The sequence below is a fragment of the Epinephelus lanceolatus genome, chromosome 10 (genome assembly GCF_041903045.1).
Source record: "Epinephelus lanceolatus isolate andai-2023 chromosome 10, ASM4190304v1, whole genome shotgun sequence".
Lineage (NCBI taxonomy): Eukaryota > Metazoa > Chordata > Actinopteri > Perciformes > Serranidae > Epinephelus > Epinephelus lanceolatus.
In genome coordinates, this window is record NC_135743.1 from 22,886,651 (window position 1) to 22,913,339 (window position 26,689).

Here is a 26,689-nt window from a genome sequence, read left to right on the forward strand (position 1 = left end):
TCCTGATGTGGGATGTAGTCATGGGCTTTCTTGTAGTTTATATGCCAAGCCTTGGCAGGGCCTTCCTTAATTAAGTTTAAACATCTCCACCCTGTTCCTCTGTGCTCTGCTCTGCCTGATATTAGTGCAGCGGTTTTCCCACAGCCTTGGCCCACTGCCTGCTGTGACCCAGCTAAATCACATGGCACACAGCCACGTGTGAATACCATCTGACTTTACTGCAATCATTGTAATTCATGTGCAAGTTCTGCCTAGATCCAGTGAAGTGTGTTCAAACGTATTTTCTTTTATGACCGCGCTCTTTATCTTTTCAGGACATTGAGGTGTTAATGTCAGAAGGGAACAAATCTCGCACAGTTGCAGCCACCAACATGAATGAGGAAAGCAGTCGATCGCACGGCGTTTTTAGTATAATTGTCACGCAAACGCTTTATGATCTACAGTCTGGGGTCAGACTTTTTCTTGCTTTTACCACATTCACAATGAACTGTTCATTGAATTTACAGAAACTAATTTGTGTTTATCCCACTTGTCTCATCGTGGGGTCTGACTGGCTGTTCGTGTTATGGTGGGAAACAGAATTCAGGGGAGAAAGTGAGCAAGATGAGTCTGGTTGACCTGGCAGGAAGTGAGCGTGTGTCCAAGACCGGAGCTGCTGGAGAGAGACTCAAAGAGGGCAGCAATATTAACAAGTGGGTTTTTATCATAGTCCAATCAATCATTTGGAAGGTTAACACTGATAAACCGGTAATTAATTTTGTGTGTGTGTGTGTGGTTGTAGGTCTCTCACCACGCTAGGCTGTGTGATTTCTGCTCTGGCTGATCAGTCTGCTGGAAAGGGGAAGGCCAAGTTTGTGCCATACAGAGACTCAGTCCTCACCTGGCTACTGAAGGTTTGACACACAAATTGCACATATCTATAACTAACTTCTGTTTTGGTTGTTGTAATGACCAAAAATTAGCACTTTGATAAATCTGTCCTTTGTTAAAATAGACTAGGGACTGTAGACTGACAGGAAACATCTAGCAGCTATGCTTCCTTGCAACGTGTTCTCTCGTCTTCAGGACAACCTTGGCGGCAACAGCAAGACAGCCATGATAGCCACAGTGAGTCCAGCGGCTGATAACTACGAGGAGACCCTGTCCACACTACGCTATGCCGACAGAGCCAAGAGGATCGTCAATCACGCCGTGGTGAACGAGGACCCCAACGCTCGGATCATCAGAGAGCTCAGGGAAGAGGTGGAGAAGCTCAAAGTTCAACTCTCTCAAGCCGAGGTGAGAGGAGGGACTGGGTGGACCGAAGAGACTCACAAATTACAGCTGAATTCTTGACAGATTTGTCATTAGTCATATGATGATCCAGATTGTACTGATGCTGATTTTTCCCATTATTCCCATCAGTCCATGAAGGCTCCTGAGCTGCAAGAGAAGCTGCAGGAGTCTGAGAAACTGATAGAGGAGATGACTGTCACCTGGGAGGAGAAGCTAAGAAAGACAGAGGAGATCGCCACTGTATGCACACCAGTCATAAACATACTCCAAAACCTCAATCAGCACATTCATATGCACAGTTACAGTGTCAGTATCTTTGTTTACAGGAGCGTCAGAAGCAGCTGGAGAGCATGGGCATCTCTCTGGAAACATCAGGGATCAAAGTGGGTGAAGACAAATGTTTCCTGGTCAACCTGAATGCTGATCCTGCCCTCAATGAGCTACTGGTCTACTACCTGAAGGTAACACACTTTTTACAATGTGATAACGCAAAACTGGCGAGGTAACTAGTCGCAGATACTACACAGGCCTCACTGCCATCGTCACCCTGCTGCTTTTTGAGTTTTGTGTTTAGTTTTAGTGCGTCAGTGCTGCCTTATTTGTTGGATTGTTAGTCCCAGGTGCCCACACTGGAAAGTAACTAACAGTTAAATGCATTTATGAGGACTTTTTGTACACTTAGTAATTTATATGGTTCTATAAACATCTGAACCTGCATATGTCCCATTATTCCCCTTAAAGTCAAAGTGAAATGAAAGTTACTGTGACCTGTTTCCCACTGAAAGGGAATATTTGTGCTGTCTGCAGCTACAAGAGGCATTCAAATCATATCCTTCGCATTTGACATTTTTGATCTTACCGGATCATAAAGACGAGACAAAGACTGACTTGAAACAGCTCGGACTGCGATTTATAACCACTTAACACCAAGCGATTAAGATCACAGGTGTGCGCCACAGCTCCAGCAAAACTCCCATGATTTTATTACAACATCAGACATTTGCCTGCGGCTGTGAAATCACTCTAACAGTCATTTGGTATAAGGCTGGCATTAAGGAGCTCTAACGTACCCACACTCTTGCTCTTATTCCAAATTTTCTTAAAAGCAGTATTATACTTATGTTAAGTGACATTTTACACCACTGAATAAAATGGAAATTGTGTACTTCTGTGGGGTGAAGGCCATGGATGGATGAATGATGTTTTTCATGGCACATGCTGCAGCTCTTTGTCTACAGTGGGTGGAAAAGTCTCAAATCCAAAACACCTCATAATGGCTGAAGTTTGTACACAAGCCAGAAAGTTCTCTTAATAACTTTCATTTTAGGGATTAGTGGCTGCCAAATACTTATACCGTTATTCACTTACTGATTCCCTCCCTCTTATTACAGCTAATTGTTCACAAAACAAAAACATTACCTCAGTAATATTTAATGTAGACTGAGGCAGGGCCAGCCTTAGAATTTTCAGGGCCCTGAGCGGATTTAGTTTAGGGGCCCTCCGTAAAGTAATGTCTTGCCATTTCACATGGCACTACAACAACTTATGTTTATTGAATATATATTTTAAGCACTCATAATTTACAAATACGCATGTAAAGACTAAAATGAGATTTATTGGCAGCAATACTCAATACTGTGCATCCAAGATGTGTTGGTCTCTGATCATTCCCACCTCACAACTCAGCACCATGGGTGCCAGGGCTTTCAGCTGCACTGCCCCCAGGCACTGGAACGCCCTACCTCCACACATTCGACAGTCCCACAGCATAACATCCTTCATATCCCTTGTCAAAACCCACCTGTTCAAACATGCTCATACATTTTAACGCTGACTGTACCCTCTGCCCAGTCTTACTGGTTTTATCGTAGCAACAATATGTGTTTTCCCCAGTTCATCTCTCTTGCTCTGTATGTTGTTTTATGCTCTGTAAGGTGACCATGGGTGTTTTAAAGGCGCCTTTTTAAAAAAAATGTATTATTATTTGTATTATATTGCCCAGCTAATCAACAGTTTTGATTCAATGTCAATAGTCAGTATCAATCCATTGATTTCCATGCTGCATTTGTCAATAGCTGTAAGTAAACCTTGACTGAGAGAGTAGATTATCATTGTCTTCTTTAAAATTATGTGCATCTGAAAGGTGTGCCGTCACCCCTCATATTTATTAGTCTGCACTGGTCACAGAGATTGCGGCTGCTGGACAGCATGAATTTAATTTTGTGCACGTACATATGAACACATGTTCACATGTGACACGGTTGTCTTTTCCAAGCTGTAGTTTATTAACACCTCTGCCTCTTGGCATTCATCAAAAATAATAAATAGTTGCACTTCACTCTCACTTTTGTCAGTCACAGAATACAGCCTGGAAGTGACTGACAAGCGAGCAAGATACAGAGATACACCGAGAGATTGCCAGCTTGGTTAGCAAGACAGACAGGCCAGAGAGAGATAAGCTGCAGGCTAACACATCGACTTAACCTCACTGTAATTTGATGTCATCAAACTGACTGCTGTTCTTGCAGTTCACTCTTGTGGTGTTTTTTCACTTTTCATGACCAGAAGGAAAGTCTGTTTCATCCTGTCACTGAAGTTGTAAACACTGACACCTGCTTTAATACGAGGGGGCTCTGTTTGTGGGACATTTCAAGCGCTCCTGGGGACCCTGTGCTCACCACAGGGCCCTAAACAGCTGCTTAGTTTGCTCATGCGTCGGGCCAGCTCTGGACTGAGGCCCCGAAACACAGCACATATGGCGTAGTGATTCAGATGAAGCTGTTAGAGCAGAGACAAGTCCAGTAAAGGCAGCTCTGGACTCTGCGAAGCACTGAAGCAGAACAACCGACCAGCTAGTTGGACCTGTAAGAGCAGAGGCATGTGAGAAAGCAGCATGTGCAGCGTGCGGAACAACAGGCCTTTGTCTGTGTTCTGCAGGCCAGCCTGGCATATCAGTGTGGAATGACTATGGTAATGTGAAATGGGTTAGTTCGCTGCAGGGTAGGACATCCTCTAGAAGCTGGGATGTTTGTTTAACAACGCCCACTCCGCAATGAGAGAGACACAAGTTTTTTCACTTAGGCGTTTTTATGCTTCAGTTCTATTCTTGAATTTGAAGTTTTATTTTTTTGACTCTTGTGCAGATTGGTTCAATAAACAACATTTTGTAGGTTATGACCAGGAAGTTGGAGCAAGTTGGTGAGTGTAATTATTTTCAGATCTGTGATTATAGTTTCCTTAATCTGTCCTCCACCTGTGTGTAGGAGCACACGCGTGTGGGCGCGGACACGTCTCAGGACATCCAGCTCTTTGGGATCGGCATCCAGCCGGAGCACTGCGTCCTGGAGCTGTGCCCGGATGGTGATGTCACCCTGATGCCCATAGGGAATGCCAGGTGAGCTACTATACAAATACCTCCAACATACTCACTATCTGTCTCTGTGTATCTCTCTGTTGTCTGTCTCCTTCATGGATGACTGGACCTCAGTGTTTCACATGACCTCACTGTACAGGAATCTATGATCTGAGCTCCCTGCTTTGATATCAGAGCCATGTCTCCCTCCCACTACAAAAGGATTGTTTCTTCTCAATTAGTTTTCCTTGTTTAAAAATGAAGATTATAATGCTGTCTGACATCTTCATTATATGAATTTAACACATTTTTTCACAGGACCTGTGTGAACGGAACAATGATCGATTCCTTGGTGCATCTGTGGCATGGAGATCGAATCTTATGGGGCAACAATCACTTCTTCAGGTATGAAACATGTTGTAGTGTGGCCACATTCACACACACATGGAGAGTCATGAAAACTGATTGGGACTTCCTGTTGCGCAGGGTTAATCTGCCTAAACGAAAGCGGCGGGACCGTTTAAAGGAGCTGGAAAGAGCTTCGCCCAGAGAGAGCTTCATCGAGGCAGATGTGGAGACCGCCAGCGAGGCCTCGTCTGAGCAGGATTACAGCTATGAGTTCGCCCAGATGGAGGTCATAATGAAGACTCTGGGGAACAATGGTATGATTAGGATAATCTGCCTTTTGCAATCTACATGATCCTTTAGGCTTTCAGGCCTCAGCTGTATACAGTACGTATTCCGCTTAGGTTTCTGAACACTGAGCCCGTTCCAGGTACTCAGACCAAACAATAACATTATATATGCCATTAATGTAACACAATACTCTGCTCTGTGTTTTTTTCTCTTATCTGGAACATTGACAAGAGCATTTCTAGGGTTAACTACAACAATCAGCAGAGCTAGCAGTAGATGTACGTGTCCCTCTGCGTGGTGATACAGTTGGCGGGTGTAGTTTGGTAGAAAGAAAATTGTTTCTGCATGAAACTGCTCACAACAAGGATCTTGAGTAACTGGGTCATGGTTTATGGAAAGAGACATTTCAAATGTATTTTGGCATTTTGAGCACCACAAGCTGGGTTTCATTGTATTCTTGAGACGGCAGACATCTGTATGGCTAATATCTTTAACACTCACGCAAAACAATCTAGATGTATAAATTGTCCCTTTAGCATTTGAGACAATAGAGTCACCAAGTATTTGACATTTGTGCTTGATAAAAGAACAAGGTTCCTAAAAATTGATGAAAGTTGTCATCTTTTTTTCTGTCAATCTGTTTAATTTCTGGTTGTTTGACTAGATGTCTGTTTTAGCACTGTTCTTTTTTTCACATTATAGTAAGAATTGTGGTGTTTCTCATGTGTGCAGACCCCATGCAGAATGTGGTCCAGGTGCTGGAGAAGCAGTACCTGGAGGAGAAGAGGGCGGCTCTGGAGGAGCAGAGGGTGATGTACGAACGAGAGCTGGAGTCGCTACGGCAACAGCTGTCTCCGGAGAAAACGCTGCAACACCACCGCAGCAGCAGCGAGCGCCTCACGTTCCCGACACACACACCACACGGCAAGCTGCGGCTGTGGACAGAGGAGCGGTCAGTGGAATGCACTCACACACCCTCTGATATACAAACGGTGCACTGCAGGGAGGCCTGCCTCGTGACTGAACGCTGAGAGATGAAGTCATATTCCTTGCTCACAGTATCCCCCTATTAGATGTTATATGGACATGTGGAAGCCAAATACAGTTTTTAAACCCTGGTGTCAGCAAAGTCTTAAAAATGTCTCACTGGAATTTTGTAGCTGTTGAGTCATTGAGTTACTGTAGCTTTATCAGTGAGGCATGAACCTGTGAAGTTCCTCCTCACATTAAAGGATGAAGATTTAGCTTTAAAAAAATACAGACTCATACAGAAGTATCCCTCTCAATCATTGCTTATGACCCACTAGAAGTGTATGGCAGTTTATTTATCTGCAGAGACTTGATTCCTTGGTACAGCATGCAGGTGAGATCGGACTTTTTAAACAGTAGCGACCAGGTGCCAGACTGTAACAGCAGTTGTCCCAGGGGAAGCTATGAAAATCACAGATACAGTGCTGAAAAAAGCAAACAAATTGGTGAAACACCGAGCAGACAAAGCTTATCTTAAAACCACTGTGAGTCTGGGGTTGGCTTTCACTTTCACGTTTGCTGATACAGTTTATAAACAGTAGCCGACAGCTCCTGCATAGTATACTGTACCTGTTAAGATGCTATCTGAAATTAAAGAAAGTTACTTGACATCTTCCTGTATTTGTCCTGAGATATAACACCCATTCCTACTGAAAGTATCATTTGAAAAATGCTGTAGTAAAGGGATGAACACTTCTACAACACCAAAACTCTCCTGACAGTGTAGCAGCGTGTACTATGCTGGAATCAGCATCGTTATTGTGTAGTTTACTGAGAAAATCAAAGCCCCTCTGCACATCATTATACACATTCTTTTTTTTTAAATCTGAGATGCAGGAATTAGTGACCCTTTTACTAAAACATAAACATCACATTCAGTCAATCAGTAACTTCCCTCTTACCTCTGTGAATGTTTTGCACTAGCAGTTCCTATAAATGAGGATTGTGTGTGTAGTTAAATCCACACAGAGGGTACGTAACAGGTGTCAGGTCTTCATCTTTGTGAATGAATGATCTCTGTGTTCTGTTGTCTCTGTGTGTGTCAGGGATGAGCTTTTTCGTCAGAGCCTGTCTCGACTCAGAGAGCAGGTTGTGAAAGCCAACACCCTGGTGCGAGAAGCCAACTTTTTGGCGGAGGAGATGAACAAACTGACAGACTATCAGGTCACCCTTCAGATTCCTGCAGCCAACCTCAGCGCCAACCGCAAGGTCAGGCCTCTGAACCCCCTGCAATCACACACCACCACCACCACATCGCCTCACTAAGTGTAAAAATATGCTGAAACATGAGAAGTGTCTAAATCTGTCTAAATCTAAATCTGTGTTTTTATACAGCGTGGAATGATAGTGAGTGAGCCGGCCATTCAGGTTCGGAGAAAAGGGAGGGGGACCCAGGTGTGGACCATTGAGAAGCTTGAAAACAAACTGGTGGATATGAGAGACCACTACAGGGACTGGAAGGAAGGCACAGAGGAGATGGTAAGAAACAAGAGGATCAGAGACAGGAAGAGATAAGCAAAAATAATAATTTAATTTTTCAAGTGTTCCTCTGTTTTATTTCAGTATAACAAGGCAAACAGTAAGCACTGTGACCCGTTCTATGAAGCGCAAGAAAACCACAACCTGATAGGAGTGGCCAACATTTTTCTGGAGTGCCTTTTTCATGATGTCAGACTGCAATATGCGGTCCCCATCATCAGCCAGCAGGGAGAGGTAAAGGTTCTTATTACATCAGGTCCATATGAGAGGATAATGCGCACATGTATTTAAAATGTGGACATTTTGGGACATAATTATTATATCCCTGCTTTGTGTGTACAGGTAGCAGGCAGGTTGCACATTGAGCTGATGAGAGTGAGTGGAGCCGTACCAGAGCGCCTGTCTGGGGGAGACGACTCGTCAGAGAACTCCAGCGAGAGTAGCTGCTATGAGGTGATGGACACCAATGGGGAGATCGTCCACATGGCCAAGAGGCTCACCTGCAGGGTAAAGCCATTTCAAAGTCATTCGATATCTATCTCTAAGACAAACTGATGGCTGTCCCAGTACGTCAATGCTCAGTAATTCACCTTCATCCCTTCTACTTGTCTCTTTGCTGCAGGTGCGGATAAGGGAGGCCACAGGTTTGCCGCTCAACCTGTCCAACTTTGTCTTCTGTCAGTACACCTTCTGGGAGCACGGAGAGCCCACTGTGGCTCCACCCATGGTCAGCCCAGACAGACCTTCCCCTCGAAGCCCAGATGCCCAGTTTACTGTCCAGTTTGATCACTGCAAGGTACTTGAAATGGAGCTGCCGGTTGTTTCTGCTTGACAGTATTAATGTCTTCCAGAATTTTAAATTCCTGGAATGTGTGTAAACTACAGCTCCACTACAAACCTCTTGTCTTTGTGCAGGACTACGTTGTGCATGTGACAGATGAGTTTTTGGAGTTTATATCAGACGGAGCGTTGGCCATAGAAGTGTGGGGTCACCGCTGTGCTGGGAACGGACGATCACTCTGGGAGTTAGACGCACTGGAAGCCAAGACTCAGACGCTCCGAGATAGGTATCATTACATATGTTGCAATCAGACTTGTGCATACACACACATATTCACACAGTGACATTTCACAACTTACTGATCTTGGCTGTTGTGTGTTTAAGGTGGAGTGAGGTGTCTCGCAGGATCGAGCTGGTGATCTCCATCCAGGAGCTGAACGAGCAGGGAGAGTACTCACCCGTGGAGCTGCATCCCGGAAAAGACGTCAGCACAGGAGGAGTTTTCCAACTCCGTCAGGTCAGAGAAGAATTATGAGCATGTTTCCCTTTAGGTCAGACTGGCTGGCCTGCATCAAACACATGCTGATCATAACTAATGATGTCATTATAAACAGCCGTGTGCGTGTAGCACTTTGAGCTTTGAGAATGCAGCACTGGCAGCAGCACTCTGATGTTTTATTATGGGGATTTGTCCAAGCAGGGTCACTCCAGGAGGCTGCAGGTGTGTGTGAAGCCGGTCCAAAACTCAGGCACTCTGCCTCTGCTGGTGGAGGCTGTGCTGTCTGTCTCTATTGGCTGTGTGTCTGCTCGCTCCACCAAACTACAGAGACCACTCGACAGCTACCAGGTCTGTGAAACACTATCACACATTCTTGCACAACATACTCACATGCAGCTTAGACTATGGATCTATTGTGTTGACAAAAATAGGATTGATTCCGCATTTATGGGAACAGTATGCTTGTTTCCTGCCAGTGATAAACAATATTATGCTGATTTAGCCAGAGTATGTTTAGTCCGTCTCTGGTTGCGTGCTTTGACTGGTTCATCTGGGTAGCTGGCAGAGAGTCTAAAGAAGGCTAAGGAATGTACAAACTCATTAGTGCCCTGTTTGTTCTGTTAACATGCACTGATGTGCCCTGATGTAGAAAGGAAGGGATAATTTGGTGAACTCCTTTTTTATTTTCCACATTCAGAATCATAGTTATGAGCTGATTATTGTTTTTAGAGACATTCATTACTCAAAAGCATACAGTATGGATGTAATACCCCTTTTCCACCATTATAGAGCAGGTTCTGTTCTGGTTCGTGCTACCTAATTCGACCACAAATGAATTGGTTCCCAGTTAGAACCAAAAATAGCAGGTTGATTACAATGATTTCTCGCAAAATTTGTGGAAAGTGAACTGATTTGCTAGATAGCACCAAGATTCCAAGAGTCTCAGATGGCACTTGTTCCAGAACCAGAGCTAATTTGGTGGAAAAGGGGTGTGAGATTCCTCTGAAGTTACATGAGCAGTGGATGGTAAGCTATGAGCTGTCAGAGCCTTTTTATGGTTCCCCACGTTTGACTGAGTGTGTTCTCTCCTGCCAGAGAGAGGAGGAAGACGATATGGATAGTTATCAGGTACCCTTTCAGTCTCCTCCTGCTGCTGCTCCCCCTGTAGCTCACTCTGCAGCATGAAGGAAAACCAACCTCACCGTGTGTTTGCGACTAGGCCTGTTGCTGAGGGCATGTGAGGCAGGAGGCAGAGGGCTGTGCCAACTAAATGAGTGCTTTATTAAAAAGCAGCTGCACATGTGGATGATTTCTGACGCTGTAATTATCAATCACACCAACCATTCTCTGGCAGCCCTCTATGCAAAGTACAGTTCCGCCCTGGGCCGAGCTCCCGGCCAGCAGTCCGTCTGCCAGGGATCCTGTCCCGCTCTCTCTTGCATTCCCCCCTTAGGTTGCTGCACACTAATGCTGCTGTTTGCTTGTTGCTACTGAAGAGCTGCAGGAATAATAATCCTCACTGAATCACTTTGGCATTGCATGGCTGCATGGTTTACAGTAATTTGCATGGTGGAAGTGTGCTGACGTCAGAAGCGTAATAAGGTCGGCTTTGAGGTCTTGTTGGTTACTGTGGACATTGTGATTCTCTCACAGAGTGATCGCCTGTACATCCAGGTAGGACTTTGGGTGGCTGTGGCTGCATGTGAGGACAATTTGGTGTGTGCATGTGAGGCGTGTGTGTGAGTGCATGTGTGTGAGTTGCAGAGGTGTTACCAGGAGGTTCAGTGTGTGTGTGTGTGTGTGTGTGTGTGTGTGTGTGTGTTTGTTATGAGAATTTGACCATAATCGTTTTTCAGCCCAAAATGCACCTTGGGACCTTGGAACTTAAATTAGCTCTCACTTGGCTTGGCTAGCGGGTGTATTAAGGAGCAGTTATGGGACACCCTCAGACAGATCAGCCCTGTGCACCCTCACCTGGCCCTGTTAACACGGCACTATGTCCTGCAGCAGCTCTCTGCCTTTCTGAGCCAGCTGGCACTGATTCTGGCCTCTGCTTGTTTCCAGGAGGAAGATCTCAACTGTGTCCGAGAGCGCTGGTCAGAGGCCCTGATCAAACGACGAGAGTACCTTGATGAACAAATCAAGAAAATCATCAACAAACACGGTGAGTCCGAGGCCCTGTGTTACAGGTGCCTCTCGCTGAGGGACCTGAAGCATGACTGCTGTGTGTCGCCTGTGTTTTTTCATTTTCGTCCATGGGTTGTGATTAAACTTCTCATTTATGTATCCAGAGAAGTCAGAGGAAGATGTTGAGCGTGAAGCTCGGCTGGTGGAGCAGTGGGTTGGCCTGACTGAAGAGAGAAACGCAGTGCTGGTACCTGCACCTGGCTGTGGCATCCCTGGAGCTCCTGCAGACTGGTAAAAACACAAACACACTTCAATGCACATGTCTGACTTACTTCATTTGAAGCCCTTCACTTTTTGTCCATTGTTAACCTCATAATCAAATCCTCATAGGACACCGCCTGCAGGAATGGAAGCTCACATCCCCGTGCTCTTCTTGGATTTAAATGGTAAGGCCGGACACAGTCTTTATATCAACTGATATTTTGTAGCTTCCTCTCAGTCCTGTACAAACACTGTCTTTTATGCCACCAGCGGATAATCTGACAGTGAACGAGCAGCTGACTGGCCCACATGCTGCAGGCGTTAACTCCATCCTGCCCAAGGAGCATGGGAGCCAGTTCTTCTATCTGCCAATCATCAGGCACAGTGATGAGGAGGTAAGCAAAAGGTTTGACTTTGCTGCCCCCCTGTGGCCAATAAAGGAAACTCAGGGAAGCATGCACAAGTTCAGAAGCAGCTGTAGATTCAGAGATTGTGGTTTAAAGCTGAGTGACACTGTTTTAGGTAGTGGCATTTCCATTGCTTCATCATCTACAACTTGTATGTTGTGTATTTTTGTAAACATACTGGTGATGCTTTGGTATAAGTAGTAGAAGTTTGCCGATTCTACCAGTTTAATCTTGCTAGTGGTTGTTTTTTCCTCTGTTAATCACACACAGACACACGCAGTTCAAGGCAACATATTTTGTCCTACAATTATGTGCATAATTGAGCAATTACACAGTCATGTAATTGCACGGCATCATTCACGGAAGCAGGGATTTAAAAGAAAGGTCATTTAAATTTCTTCATGTTTTCTTTTGATGTTGATCAGCAACTGTTACCATGCAGCAATCGCCACACTCTTTAATATGCTTAAGTGTCATGAGATGGTGATTTTTCTGCTCATTAGCCAACGGCTGCAAACCCAAAGCCACAGCCCACCTACATGGCTTTCTGTGTGTTTAGCCTGGCATAGATTCTCTCTCTGTAGACGATCACAAAGCTATGTTATTAAAACACAACTCTTCCATTTCATCAGGTGTGCGCAGTGTGCTCCTGGGACTCATCCATCCACGATTCTGTGCACCTCAACCGCATCACGTCTCCTAATGAACGGATTTACCTGATCATCAAAGCCACAGTGCAGCTCAGCCACCCTGCCTCCATGGAGCTGGTGCTCCGCAAGAGGATTGCTGTCAACATCTACAACAAGCAGGTTAATACAAGAGGGATCAGACTTTAATCAGAGAGGGGCAGCCCACAGCAGAGGTGGTGTTTGCAGAAATGGATTGTGTTTTAATGATCAATAGTTTGTTTCCTACAGAGTTTCACTCAGAGTCTCAAGAGAAGAATGTCCTTAAAGAACACGCTTTATTCCTGTGGTGTGACTTATGAGATCGTGTCCAACATACCAAAGGTACAACTTGTTCATTCTACTACTGTATCTAACAATGGCTGCTTTACAGATGTGTGACAAATGTTTACTGTTGTCGGTCCTTTACACGTTTCCTCTCTTCTCTGTTCAGGCCTCAGAGGAGCCAGAGGAAAGGGAGACCTTGGCTCTCATGGCTGCTCGCGGGGACAGCGAGGAGACTCAGGATGGAGAAACCTACATAGAGAAGTACACACGAGGAGTTCTAGAAGTGGAGAACATCCTCAGTCTGGAGAGGCTACGACAGGTATTTTACGCAGCAGCATACTGACATAATGAAACACAAAACAATCTGATTAGGGCTCATGTCAAGGTGCACCTGTCTTGTCTTGTTTCTCTAAAGGCTGTGACAGTGAAGGAAGTGCTCACTGCCAAGGGGAGACACCTAAGAAGGAGTATCAGCACACCAAATGTACAGCATGTAATGACTACATCACTCACTGCACTGCCCACTGAACTATATGGAAGTTACTGTTACTCGATGACATGACACTGATAACATGTTTCTTGCTTTCTAGTCTTCATGTAGTAAAACAGACCTGACTGGCTGTGAGGATGAAGACTGTAGGGTAAGTCAGGTCACATTTGTAAATATTCTGTAATCACAAAATAAGAATGCCTCTCATTATGATGATGTCATCATGATATACTCTTCAATGATGTAGTTCAGAGGACCACATGTTGAGAAGGGACCCCGGGGACAGACATTTCCCTGAGCTATTACTCTACTTACATATTTACACTACGTACACAACACACCACCACCTTTTCAAAATGTTTATTCCACTACATTGCAATTTACATTTGCTGTTTACATTTTTACAACCTCTACTTACAACTTTTCTTATTCTCTGCTCTGTGTAAACAGCTTGCAGCTCAGTCAAAGTTTCACAGCGCTTTTGTCATGTGACTGTTGGTCACAGCTTACGAATCTATGGCTTCCCAGTTGTACTAAGGAGAGAGGATTTTTTTTTTTTTTTTGCAGGATTTGGTTATTGTTAGCTAAAACAAGTAAATAAGACATGTAGAATTAAGTGATTTTGATTAAACGTGTTGTCACGTTGTGTGGCAATTAGGCAGGGAGCACAGGAGTGTTCGACTAGTTTTAGGAATTTATTGTGGCAAAATGTCTGTCATTTGCATGATTTGTTTCTTCTCCAGGTGTTAATTTTCATGTTTAAACAGAACTGATTTGCGGGCTATCATAGCTCATCTCCGCCCATCACTCTCCCCCGCTGCTGCTGAAACTCTCATCCATGCATTCATCACATCCAGAGTTGACTACTGTAACAGCAGTATTTATAATACACCATCCAAAGTCCTAAATGAACTTCACTACAGCCAGACCTCGGCTGCCCGTCTGCTCACCCATTCCCACTCCTGTGATCACATCACCCCTGTCCCTCAGACCCTCCACTGGCTCCCTGTCCCACAATGCATCCAATTCAAAGTCCTTCTCCTCACTTACAAAGCCCTCCATAACCAGGCCCCCTCCTGTCTCACAGACCTGCTCCACTGCCACACTCCTTCCCGCAGTCTCCACTCCTCTGATCCCACCCTCCTGACTCCACCACTCAGGCCCAAGCACTGGACCTGGGGCAACAGAGTCTTCTCCATAGCTGTCCCCTCCCTCTGGAACTCTCTCCCCAAACACATTTGAGACTGCACCGACCTCTCCCCATTCAAATCACTCATCAAAACTCATCTTTTCAAAACGGCCTTAAATGTGTGAATTATGTTGTGTGTATTTTATTGTAGTCTATTTTATTAGAGTTGGCCCATTGGCCATCAGTTGGATAGACCTGTTGTAGATGGTTAGAAGTAAAGTCTACTATAGAGCAGAAGGAGTCTTTTGGCTGCAGTGCTACTTTTACCTCACACTATTTAACAATTTTCCTGTATATTATTGTCCAGGACCACTGCGATCACTTGGACAGCACGATCTGCAATCCCCCAGAGGCCTCGCTTTGTACCACACCCATCAAATGCAAGGACAATTCAGGTAAACTACAGAAACATTAAATATGCAGCAGCTGCATTGTGTCCTGGCTTCTTTTTGTGTGTCAAACAGAGTTGTGTTGTCACATTATAACGTGGTTACCCCTGAACGCTCCCACACAGGTTTGGTTCCAGAAAGCCCCACATTTTTTAACTCCAGCCCCTTCAAAGTGCTCTCCCCTCAGCCACCCAAGTTCCTCAAGTCCCTGCTGCCTGTCAAGGAGGAGAACAAGGCCAAGAAAGTCCTGGAGGCCCGGCCGCTGCTGGGACAGGAAGTAAGGAGGAGAAGTTCACTCTTTCTCATGACAGTGTTCATGTCTTTGTTTTGCCACGTTGTTCCCACATATCGTTGTTTCATCAGTCCTCTGTCCAACCCCATTTTACCATGACATTTTTCCACAACATGATGAATATACAGACATTGACAAAAATTAGTAATCGTCCAAAGCTGTGCGATGATTTTTGTGAAAATGGCTTTGCTGTTGTGACTGGCCGCAGAAAAAAACCACGATGGCACCCTTCACTGTGTTTATGTCACTGTATTGAAATAAAAGAGCATGACTCACAGGAGCATGACTTCAACTGAGGAGAACCACAACGCTGAATTAGACAGAGCTACGCTATAAAGTCTCTTGTCTGATTTGTTTGTAATAATTGGATTTTTCAGATTCAGCTTGTGGCTGTTCCAACCATTTAAACTAACCTTGCATATTTGTTTTCATTGGTGCTTGAAGTGGACTAAAAGAGGTACCATCGGGTGGGGGGTAGAGGTCTCTAGCTGGCAGTAAAATGGTTCAGTAAGCAGGGATTAGCGTGTGTGACTGCAGTTGTACACAAATAGCAGCAGTCAGGATAAAAAAGGTTTTCTCAATGATATTAAAAGATAGAAAGAGCTTGGATATTTGCTACGGGCCATGATAGTGTGTAGATATGAGATAACAGGGTTCAAAAGACTACAAACATATCCTGAGGGGTGGTGTTACCGTAAACAGTAGAGTTACTCACACTGAGGACACTTCAAGCACTGTTTTTTTGTGAAATATCAAACTGCATGGCACTAACTGTGTAACTGGCCTGCCCAGCTCCATGCATGCTGTGTGTGCGTGTGTGTGTGAAGTGTTGTTCTGACCCATCCGCAGAGCATGCGCTCATGTGTGGACAGCCCTGCACTGCTCCCCCCTCCCTGCCCCTGGCGCCGGCCCAGGGCAGGCAGCGAGGGCCACTGCAAGCCTTCCACCTCCACCTCCACCTCCACCCCCACCACTCCCACCAGCAGACAGCTCAGCCACACACTGCCACACACTGCTGTAAGTGCTACACACACCAGAAGACATCGCTCTGAGGGTTACTGTAAGAGTGTTACACACGCACATATACACCCTATGACACACTGACTTGACACATGCTCACACTGTTGTAAGTATCGCACTCAGATATGTTCACGCTGCCACACTTTGCGTCAAGAGTTACACATTAACACCTTTTCAACTCGTCTCTGAGCTGGTGACGATACACATGAACTGGCAGGAGTTGTATTGAGTTCCCTCCCAACAAACATACTTTGTTTACAACTTCCTAAAATAAGTAGGTAAAACATACAAAATAATTCCTAGGTCAGCTTATTTTCATCTTCTTTTTTTTTTTATCATATAATCGTAACAAGTCAAAAGTCACTTATATCGTGTCTTATAGTGCGACTTTTTGATTGGATTCTTGAAGTCAGTGTTAGGCATCAAAATTTAATGTAACAATTATCCTGGCCAAAAGAATGGCCATTTATGATATCATGATAATCATCAGAACATGCTCCAAATTCTTAAAATGATACTAAAACGTACTGCAATCACTTTAGCTTACATTTATTTAAGAAACAAATATTTCTATGCAACAAAGACACACATCTTTTTTTGTGAAAAACAATCCAACAATCTTAAACAGTCAGACTTTTTAACTATTTGAAATAGCATCATGTCTTTCGATATGAAATATGCCGATGATTGTTGAAGCTCTTTTGCATTTTTATTTTTTTTTTAAGTTGGTGGGTACGCAGCCTGTTTTTGCAGAGTCTCTGTCATCATTGGTTGCCCAGCAAGTCTCCTTGGGCCAGACACAAAATTCACTATCATCCTGATATTGGAAAGTTACCAAAATCAACTCATTGTTAGTGATATATACATATTGTTAGAGATCTATACATTTTTCATTGTTTGTTTTTATTTTTGCACAATTTAAAATACAAAACAAGACAACAGTTACAAATAGTATACAGTGCAGGGAGAGGTAGAAAACCAATTAGGCTCATTTGAAACAAAAAGTTTTCAAAACGAAAATAATATTACAACATAAAAGTGATATATATAACTGTATACATATCATGAGAGAAAGAAATTTTTTTTTTGCAAAATAGAAAAGGAGGCAGCTGAACTTTTTTCCTTCACCAGTGAGGACATCGTCCAAAGTTAATATTTAGCTTTCAAAAATGTGTCATCAAGATAATATATTGTACCAATGAGTACAATACGATTATTATACGAGCATTATAGCTTTAATTAAAAAAAAAAAAGAGTAACAACTCAAGTGCCTTGAGAGCAGCAGATTTAGATTGTAGAATTTGTGGCAGTGGCTATTGCAGTGTTTAAATAGGTTGTAACTTAGTGCTGTACAGCCTCACACTGCCATGTTTCACTGTTAACAATGGCTCAATGACCCACACAAGTACAACAGTACAGTAGCAAACACCTTTAAGTAACATCAAGAAAACAATAAAATGTGCCACATTTTTCATACGCTATGTTCATGTTCCATTATCACATTATACGCCATTTTTCATTGTCCTTGTTTACTTTAAAAAGAGTGTTTATATAGACTAATGCTCCATACAGGCTATAGCTGACATCATGTCTGGTGGGATGTGTCCTTTGTCCTGTTGCTTTTGTTTTGATCAGCAGGACTCTGAGGACGAGGAGACGGATGTGGACATGACTCTGAATCTCAATCGGGGTCTTCAGGACCACAGCAGCTTTCAGCCTTACATCCCGGAGGACTTTGCAAACTTTGAGATCTACAACGCCACTCTTGAGAGCCAGGAGGGGTTTCTATCCTCCCGGTCCGACTTGAAGGGAAGCCGGTGTGGAGGTGGGAGCGGGGAGAGAGAGGTGGCTCGAAGCCCCACGGCCAGCAGTTGCACTAGTGGCTACTTTTCACACAGTGCCTCCAACGCTACGCTGTCTGACATGCCTTTCAGTGCCAGTGAGAGCTCTGACCACCTCAGCTGCACCTCCAGAGACCCTCAAGACCCTCTCAGCTGTCCTGCTGGAAGAGGCTGCACCCAAACCAAAGGTGTTCCTGCAGGGAGTGACACCCAGCAGCCTCCTCTCTCTCAGGAGCTGCTCATCCACCCTGCCTCCTCGCCCATCGGTATCCCAAACTGCAGGGACAAGCAGCAAACATTCCCTCTGCCTCACAACTGTGTGCTCAGTGCCAGCCAGGAGTTCACTGACTTTAAAGGGGCTGATGACAATTTTGGAGACAGTGATTTAGCACAATTTACAGAGGGGTGGGAGCAGGCAGGTTTGGCGAAAGAAACACGTGACACTGGCAATCAACACTCCTCTGATGTCTCTGGTATTATCAACACATCTGCTCCTGGAGACACTTCCACTGCTACAAGCAAATGTCCAAATAATACAGACTCTGTTAGTGTAGCTGTGTCCTGCCCTAACATAACTCCAGTTTGCACTTCAGTTAGAGCCACAGTATCTGTGCCTGACAGAGTCTCAGCTCCATCTCCAGCATTGCCATCCCCAGTCACACCTCTGTCTACAACCCTATCCTCTGCCCCGACTCCTCGAGCAGGAGGAGAACCTCCGACCGAGGAGCCGGCGCAGGGAGATCTGCCCCACGGAAGTCCCTGTCCCAGCCCGAACCCCAGCAGCGCAGAGCCGTCAGGAGATTCCAGCGGAGATGAGAGCACGCCTGCAGCTCAGCTTCCTGACTGGATGGCCCCAGGGGAGCAGGTGTGGGTGGGGAAGAGGAGAGGAACAGTCCATTATGTTGGAGGGGTGGAGTTTGCTAAGGGGATCTGGATTGGTGTGAAGCTTGACATGGCCGTGGGTGAGTCCCTTTAAGTCATTTGCAAAAGAATTACTTTCTGTTCGTAGAGCCCAACAAATACATATATATTATTTGACAAGTTCAGTTTGACAAATGTTGAGATCATTTAGAAATTGTCATCACATAGTTTGTCCACCAGAGAGCGCTTTTACATGTTCCACTTTACAGATCTTGGTCACAATTCTCTGTAAACCAAAATTTAAGGATCGTCATTTTAAAAAATTGTCAGTGTTATGTGTCTAAAAATAGAAATATCAACCACAATATTATCAGACTTGTTTAAATATCAAATTCAGATGTCAGTACCAGCATGACCGGATTAATCCACAATGGGGAAAAAAATCTCTGTCGGCCCCTACTCACAGGTCTCAGCCTCAAAAGTCGTAAAGTGGTGTGCTTTTTTTCCTCGTGTTTGTCATTTCAAATGTGACAGGCATTTTCGGACTGGAGAAAGTTTTGCGTAGTTCTAGGAGCCATCTTTTATTGTGTTCACACTTATTGTGTTATACAGCTTTACCTTGCCGTCAGAAAGCCCTTTCCTATGGGGATCTGAAGTTATCTTAAAGCCACCAGACTCCATTGACAAAAACAGTCACTTTAACTGATAACTGTTTTTTTAGGTGGCTAAAATAAGTCTTGCTGTGGCCCTCACCCACAGGACTACATTGCCTAGCTTCCATGCTTGTAGACTTGGTTTGTCGAAGATGCTAGCAAAGCAACACAGTACATAAAACAATCACAACAGAAATGTCAGATAGGTCGGACCACCATGTTTAACTATATAGCTTTAAACATTACAGTTACAGCTGAAAATGACAACGGCAATAAATATGTTTGTCAATTTCACATAGCTCTGCAATTCAAAACAATTGACAGTTGTTGACCCGGAAGTGTTGGCGTGACATCATGGTGATTTCATCTGTGGAATGAAGGTGTTAAACTACAAGTCATCCACATATCATTCTACATATCTGTAATGATTGATCTTCCTGTAGGTAAGCACAACGGGACCGTCCAGGGCAGGGTGTACTTCCGCTGCCCTCCAGGTCACGGTGTGTTTGTGAAGCCGTCTCGTCTCACCAGAGGACCGCCCTCCATGGACACAGAGCCCCAGACTCTCATCAGATAGGACCCAAAGAAGGACCAGCTTTCAACAACAGCAGTGACCCGAGGGTGGTCGTCAGATCCAGTGCCTATGGGTGAACCGCGGGCCGACTTCAGCGTAGCTCTTCTCCTTGTGAGGGAGATGCTGATGTATTCTGTGGGCGTGTCTGCTTTCCTAAAGCATATCTGACCTGTGCATTTAATGAAGGTATATCCTAATTACTGTTCACTGAAAATTCACTATGCACATATCTGAGTTTTCTATTCGGTGGTATTTTTTGATAGAGAACTCCTCTTTTAAACTGGGAGTCCATATGGAAACATAATCCACATACATTTTCTTACATTGGTTTCTGAACATTATATATGATATTTTTGTAAGACAATGCATCCTCCCTGAGGCTCATAGCAGAGTAATCTGGGATATGAAGATTAAGAATGTACTACTGTTATTAAACATTGATATTTACATCAATATGATATGTCAGGGGTAACCAAAGAACTACGGTTCCTTATCTGCTGTTATGAGTATGTTATTTTTCTAATGTGCGTATGTGGAGGTAAACACTATATATCTGTGTCCAAGTAAAGCTTAGTGCCATATCTCTAGGAGTAATGCCACATACCCTGAACAAATCTGCAAAACCTGAGTTGCTTTCAGTGTTTGACTGCAGTTATCGTGTTAAATTATCCTGTTGAAGTACTGTAACACTGTGGAGGAAATAATCCCCATCCAGCACGAGACTGTTGCTGTTTGAACGCTTGCACTGGAAAGGATTCTTGGAGAGTTCGCCGACCGTCTTCCATATTGGACTGATGAGATATTTTCTAACTGAAGTGACTGAGAAACAGTGAGTCATCACTTTAATCCGGGGGGGAACAAAGCAGCTGGGCTTTGTCCAAGGCCTGGATGTACTGATGCCTTAATGCCCTGTTTTCATAAAGGCAGGCACATAAACCCCAGACTGCTCAGTGAACTCCATCACAAGTTCACTGAGTTTTAAACTAACTAACTGTACGGACCTGAAACCTGTGTATGTGTCTATGATGCCCAGAAGCATTCAAAATGCCACCCAGCCTCGCTGACCGACCGAATACCTTTTTAACTGATTGTCCATCTGTATTTTATATGTAAGCTGACTGATATATAACATGACACGTTAAAAGGTACTCAATAATGCATTTTTGTTCACACGGAGGATTGGATGGATGGGTGACGGACAGGCTACAGAAGATGGCACAAAAGTAGTTTAGACATGAAGAAGAGCTGTCCTATAAACTTGTATTTTTTATGGAAGTGGTTAACTGTGGAACTGACTAGAGATAGTTATATATCCAAGCTGTAATTTCAAGTAAATGAAACAAACCCAAGACCTTACTTTAAAGAAGAGAACAAAGCTGCTCTCCCTCATACGGAGTTGTAAATAGAAATGTATTTGAACATAGTATTTACACTATTATAATGTACAGAATTGTATTTATAATGTATCGCAAACTGTTTTAATTGGTACAAAATGTTCTAGAATAGAACATTTACAATCAGCAAACTGTGTTGACTCTTTATTTGACTCATCGTATTTACATATTTTAGTGTGGTTTTATAGTTTGTCTTACTTTTCACTACATGTCTAACTACTAGTCTAAATGCAGTGGTAAGTCATGATAAATGCAGTTTCTTTTCAAATGAACTTTAATCTTACATTTTTGTCATATTCCTAGGTCAGGGGTAGGCAACCGGAGGCTCTGGTGCTACACGCAACTCTTCTTTGCCTCTCCAGTGGCTCTCCGCGGCTCTGACAACAATAATGATATGGGGGGCATCAGTAGCGTAGTGGATAGTGCCGGCGCCCCATATAGAGAGGCATCGCCTCGCTGATTCGCGGCCCTTTGCTGCATGTCAGTCCCCACTCTCTCTCTCTGTCTCCCCATTTCACTATCTGTCCTGTCAATAAAGGCAAAAAGCCCATAAAAATAATCTTTAAAAAAAATAATGATATGGACATACACCGATCAGCCAAAACATTAAAACCACTGACAGGTGACGTGAACAACATTGATCATCTTGTTACACGGGGGTTTACTTGGTCTGCAATGGTGTTCAGGTGGGTGCAGCGCATCAGGTAGCATTTATATGAATGCCAGGACCCAAAGTTTCCCATTGGAATATTGCACTGTAACAAAATGATCAGTGTTATTCACTTGACCCACCAGAAGTTTTAATGTTTTTGCTGATCGGTGTAAATAACAGTTAATTTTTTCACATTTTAATTTTAAACAATCATTGCTGTAGGTCTAACATGATCCTGACAATCTTCATTTGTAAAAATGTTTAGCCTATAGTCAAGTCAACTTTATTCATATAGGGCATTTCATATGGCAAGCGTTAAGATACATCATACATGACAAACATAAAAATATATAAGATAATTAAGTATTTCATATATAAAAGCAAGCAGGACATGATAAAAACAAACAAAATAAGAAGGTGATATTATCATTATTCTTAAAAAATGGGGAGATAATAATAAAAATATTAATTCCGAAAACAAATAAAAATGCACAAAAAGTTTGTGGAAAAAACAAACAATTTTAGTTGGCTTTTAAAAGTGAACACTGCTGTAGCAGACCTCAGTTCATGTGGAAGAAGATTCCAGAGAGTAGGACCATACTGACTAAAAGCACTACGAGCTGACTGAGAGTGGATTTTAGGTACAATGGGTCGACCTTTATTTGATCTAAGGGGTCTCTCTGGTGTGTACTCTGTGAGCATGTCAGCAACATAGGAAGAAGCTAAACCATTAAAACATTTAAAAACAATAAGAAGTATTTTAAAATCAATTCTTTGTTTCATTAGGAGCTAGTGAAGAGAAGATAAAATGGGAGTTGTGTGGTCAGACATTTTAGTTTTTGTTAAAACTCTGAATAAGCTGGAGCCTATAGACAATAGGCTGTTTAGCCAATACACAAAATATTTTTTTACAAAACATCTTGTCAACTGACGTGTGTCATATATCATACGACCCGGCGCCTTTTCCTCTAAATTTGCTGAACCGTAATAGCTGTGGTTAGTCTTGACTCTCCCTCGCTTGGCTATCTATGGATTCCAAATCCAAAAAAAGGATTGTGAAGTTAAAGCACCAAATTATCAGAAATAAACCACTGCAGAGTAGCTGCCTTGTGGTAAAACATAGTAATGAGTGCTCAGTAGGACCTATAAGTAATGTTGATAGGCTTATTAGGACTTCATAGGCTGTGTTATCTTCATTATTTTTCATTCTTCATTACTTTTATGTCATGGCTCTTTTGGTAGTAAAGGTTGCTGACCCCTGACCTAGGTCCTTTCAAAGTGTGGTGTGATGCATCACTATCCTTTGTTTTTTGCTTTAGAGCCCATCTTTTCCCGTGATGCAGTATATCTAAGATGTCATTTTAATATACATGACGTGACGCAGCATTCCACACCATGCTACGATTCTCTAAAACAAAAAAAACAAACAAAAATACCCTAATACAACCTTGATAATTAATTAATATCTAAAGTGAACAGAGAGTAGAAATAGATCTCCAGTAGATCTCCAGTAAAACAGCAATATTGCATATTAAGCAAATAATATCCTACCTTAAATTAAGTTCAAAGAGCGCTTTATAAGTAAATGTACAGAGGTCACCATGGGGTGTGTTGCTTTAGCCAAGCGCTGTACACAACATAAACATCACAGAGGAGTGTGGTTGTTTACTACATCTCTTAGTTTAGATGTTAAGAGTGATGAGTACTCCACATTCTCTATGTGGGGCAAAAAGGTCTCCTGTCAGTGGCAGATTTACGGCTCCGTGGAACTGAACCCGTCTGTGACTGGTGTAAAGTTAAACGACACAAACATGTAAATATGTTACTCCCCGGGCGGCACGGTGGTGTGGTGGTTAGCACTCTCGCCTCACAGCAAGAGGGTTGCTGGTTCGATCCTGGGCGTGGGAGCCCTTCTGTGCGGAGTTTGCATGTTCTCCCCGTGTCAGCGTGGGTTCTCTCCGGGCACTTCGGCTTCCTCCAAAGACATGCAGATTGGGGACTAGGTTAATTGATAACTCTAAATTGTCTGTAGGTGTGAATGTGAGCGTGAATGGTTGTTTGTCTCTATGTGTCAGCCCTGTGATAGTCTGGCGACCTGTCCAGGGTGTACCCTGCCTCAAGAGGATGAAGCGGTTAGAAGATGAATGAATGAATGAATGTTACTCCCCACATATGATGTAAGCAACTGCAGGCAGATCACAGACTGTCCTAATACATGAGATGTGCAGCTAAATTGAAAGGCAGGTAGTGTTTCAGATCTTGACCCACTATTTGTAGTGCTTAGACACTGCCAAAATACACAGCCCTTCCAAGTCGTCTCATAATGAGGCCACTGGTGCCTAAGATGTCACATTAGAGTTACTTTAATTTAATTATAGCGCCCCCATGGGGTCAGCTCGTGTATTTTTTCAAAGCGCGTGCTACATTGCTAAACTGACTATTCCTGAGTCAAGTCTCAAGTCCTAACCTTGTAGTTTCAAGTCCTAAACAAGTCATAATGCACTCTTCACCAAATGTAATGCCATTTTAACAACAGGGTAAAAGTATATAAAAATTTACAATTTAGAGTTATCAATTAACCTAATCCCCAATCTGCATGTCTTTGGACTGTGGGAGGAAGCCGGAGTGCCCGGAGAGAACCCACGCTGACACGGGGAGAACATGCAAACTCCGTACAGAAGGGCTCCCACACCCGGGATCGAACCGGGAACCCTCTTGCTGTGAGGCAACAGTACTAACCACCACACCACTATGTCGTAAATGTAAACAAATGTTGTTAAATAGTAAATAGAGTACTCTAATGCTGAACATGACATTACCAACCTCAACCAACTTTTACATCCTTGGGCTCGGGGAAGGTATCAAGTATTTTCAAGTCAAAAGGCTCAACTCAAAGTGAAGTCATGAGTCAAAGTGGAGTTGCAAGTCTTTTTTGATTATGTCACGTCAAGTCTTAAGTCGTCAAATTTGTTAACTGAATCTGACTCAAGTCCAAGTGATGTGACTCGAGTCCATACCTCTGTAAAAAACAAGTATTTGAAATGCAGATTCCAGTGTTTTAGACTCCTAACTTTAAAAGCGATCACCTTTAGATTATTAATAATAATTCAGTCAGGAATACTCTTGTAATACATTTAACCATTTATTGCAACACATAAAAATACCTAAAGCAAGACATAAAATACCTTTTTAACCTTTAAGCCAGGTTTCTGAATTAGGAAGGTGGAGGCTGGGCTGGAGGAGGCAAAGTTTTGCCGGCAGCCGCAGTGGTGTGTGGTAGCATTAGTCTAGCAGGGATCGGTGAGTAGGATGTCATATTTAAACGGGCCGCCTTGTTGTGAAAATGGGCTGTGATTGATGTGTGACTGCTTAGAAGCAATGATCCAATCAGCTGGTCACAACTGGGGTCTATGACTAATGCAAAGCTTCATTAATAGGCATTCAGTATTTCCCAACAGAATCTTGTTATATTTGAAACAGTTTTTTATATTTTTGTGTTCAGAAATAAAAAGGATCAAATAATTAAAAGTAAAATATTTTTTCTTCAAAAACTGTATTTTTGGCACCTGAGGCCTGTACTACGAAGCAGGATTTGAAGTTAGCGAGGTAACTTTGGGGTAAATTTAGGGTTTTCAGTACTACAAAGCTGGTTCACTTTTTATCGGGATAAATCACCGTGACAACTTAGGCTGAACAGCTTACCTGCTCTGGAACAGGTTAACTTCAAGGTATCGGATCACAGGCTGTCAACATCCTGACCTCTGACCAATCAGATCACTGAAGAAAAAAGCATCCATGGACATAAGTCTGGAGTCTAAGGTCTGGCATTAAGTGTTTTATGTGACATCTTCAGAGTAGTTTCATCATCATCCAACTAAATAGCAAAGAAATACTCTATATTAATGTCACACTAATGGCCCATAGCTCAGTGATACCCACGTATAATTAAGTCTCGGATGACGGTGAATTTTTGGATAGTGTTTTCAATGCTTTTAGATTTTCTATTTCAAGATTACAGATTGTCGTTTCATCCCACGCCACTGACATTTTTCCTGTTGCGTAGTAGCTACCATTTCATCTCATATCATATGAAGCAGCCTACTTCATTCTTGGTTCTGAAGATGTTGCTCATAATTAACACCCCCGCCTCTTTCACATGAATGTGCTCATGGTTGGATAGGAAAACACAGAGCTGACTGAACTAGGTGATAACCAGCTTTGTTGTACTGGTTATCCAGAAGGCCAGTGTTAGGGTTAGTCAAACCAGATAACGAGAGGATATCCTGGGTAAGTTGAACTGGCTTTGTAGTACATGCCTCTGGTCATAATTAGGGGTGTATTAATAGGGGTGGGGGGCCCCATAGCTGTAAAATCCAGATTCAGCCCTGGTAAGTGATGTGAAACTTTAATGTAGACTGCCCTCACTCTGGGGAAGGCTTGACACTGTATGTTCAAAAACCAATCCATCTAGTCAGAGACTAAACACCATTTTCAAACTTACCTGGACCAACATTTTTCATCTGTAACCAAACTTG

The 26,689-nt window shown here is 43.3% G+C and overlaps 1 protein-coding gene across 5 annotated transcripts in view; it reads left to right on the plus strand.

Moving 5' to 3' along the window:
- The window catches only part of kif13a (kinesin family member 13A), a 49,737-nt gene extending 28,104 nt beyond the window's left edge, over positions 1 to 21,633 (plus strand). Inside the window, exons 8-40 of one of the 5 annotated variants that reach the window (XM_033640397.2) lie at positions 315 to 449; positions 580 to 692; positions 782 to 893; positions 1,066 to 1,278; positions 1,405 to 1,515; positions 1,602 to 1,736; positions 4,539 to 4,669; positions 4,946 to 5,032; positions 5,114 to 5,289; positions 5,996 to 6,215; positions 7,339 to 7,501; positions 7,628 to 7,771; positions 7,856 to 8,005; positions 8,114 to 8,278; positions 8,394 to 8,567; positions 8,687 to 8,838; positions 8,937 to 9,069; positions 9,253 to 9,399; positions 10,147 to 10,179; positions 11,116 to 11,215; positions 11,343 to 11,469; positions 11,569 to 11,624; positions 11,710 to 11,834; positions 12,479 to 12,655; positions 12,764 to 12,856; positions 12,966 to 13,118; positions 13,215 to 13,292; positions 13,390 to 13,440; positions 14,786 to 14,873; positions 14,993 to 15,144; positions 16,009 to 16,176; positions 17,815 to 18,982; positions 19,978 to 21,633. In XM_033640397.2, coding sequence (XP_033496288.2) covers positions 315 to 449; positions 580 to 692; positions 782 to 893; positions 1,066 to 1,278; positions 1,405 to 1,515; positions 1,602 to 1,736; positions 4,539 to 4,669; positions 4,946 to 5,032; positions 5,114 to 5,289; positions 5,996 to 6,215; positions 7,339 to 7,501; positions 7,628 to 7,771; positions 7,856 to 8,005; positions 8,114 to 8,278; positions 8,394 to 8,567; positions 8,687 to 8,838; positions 8,937 to 9,069; positions 9,253 to 9,399; positions 10,147 to 10,179; positions 11,116 to 11,215; positions 11,343 to 11,469; positions 11,569 to 11,624; positions 11,710 to 11,834; positions 12,479 to 12,655; positions 12,764 to 12,856; positions 12,966 to 13,118; positions 13,215 to 13,292; positions 13,390 to 13,440; positions 14,786 to 14,873; positions 14,993 to 15,144; positions 16,009 to 16,176; positions 17,815 to 18,982; positions 19,978 to 20,111 — 5,364 coding nt within the window. In that variant the 3' untranslated portion in view covers positions 20,112 to 21,633. The remainder of the gene's footprint in view (positions 1 to 314; positions 450 to 579; positions 693 to 781; positions 894 to 1,065; positions 1,279 to 1,404; positions 1,516 to 1,601; positions 1,737 to 4,538; positions 4,670 to 4,945; positions 5,033 to 5,113; positions 5,290 to 5,995; positions 6,216 to 7,338; positions 7,502 to 7,627; positions 7,772 to 7,855; positions 8,006 to 8,113; positions 8,279 to 8,393; positions 8,568 to 8,686; positions 8,839 to 8,936; positions 9,070 to 9,252; positions 9,400 to 10,146; positions 10,180 to 11,115; positions 11,216 to 11,342; positions 11,470 to 11,568; positions 11,625 to 11,709; positions 11,835 to 12,478; positions 12,656 to 12,763; positions 12,857 to 12,965; positions 13,119 to 13,214; positions 13,293 to 13,389; positions 13,441 to 14,785; positions 14,874 to 14,992; positions 15,145 to 16,008; positions 16,177 to 17,814; positions 18,983 to 19,977) is intronic. The other 4 variants (XM_033640398.2, XM_033640399.2, XM_033640402.2 and 1 more) reach the window with 4 other exon arrangements.
- The last annotated feature ends 5,056 nt before the right edge of the window (positions 21,634 to 26,689 follow it).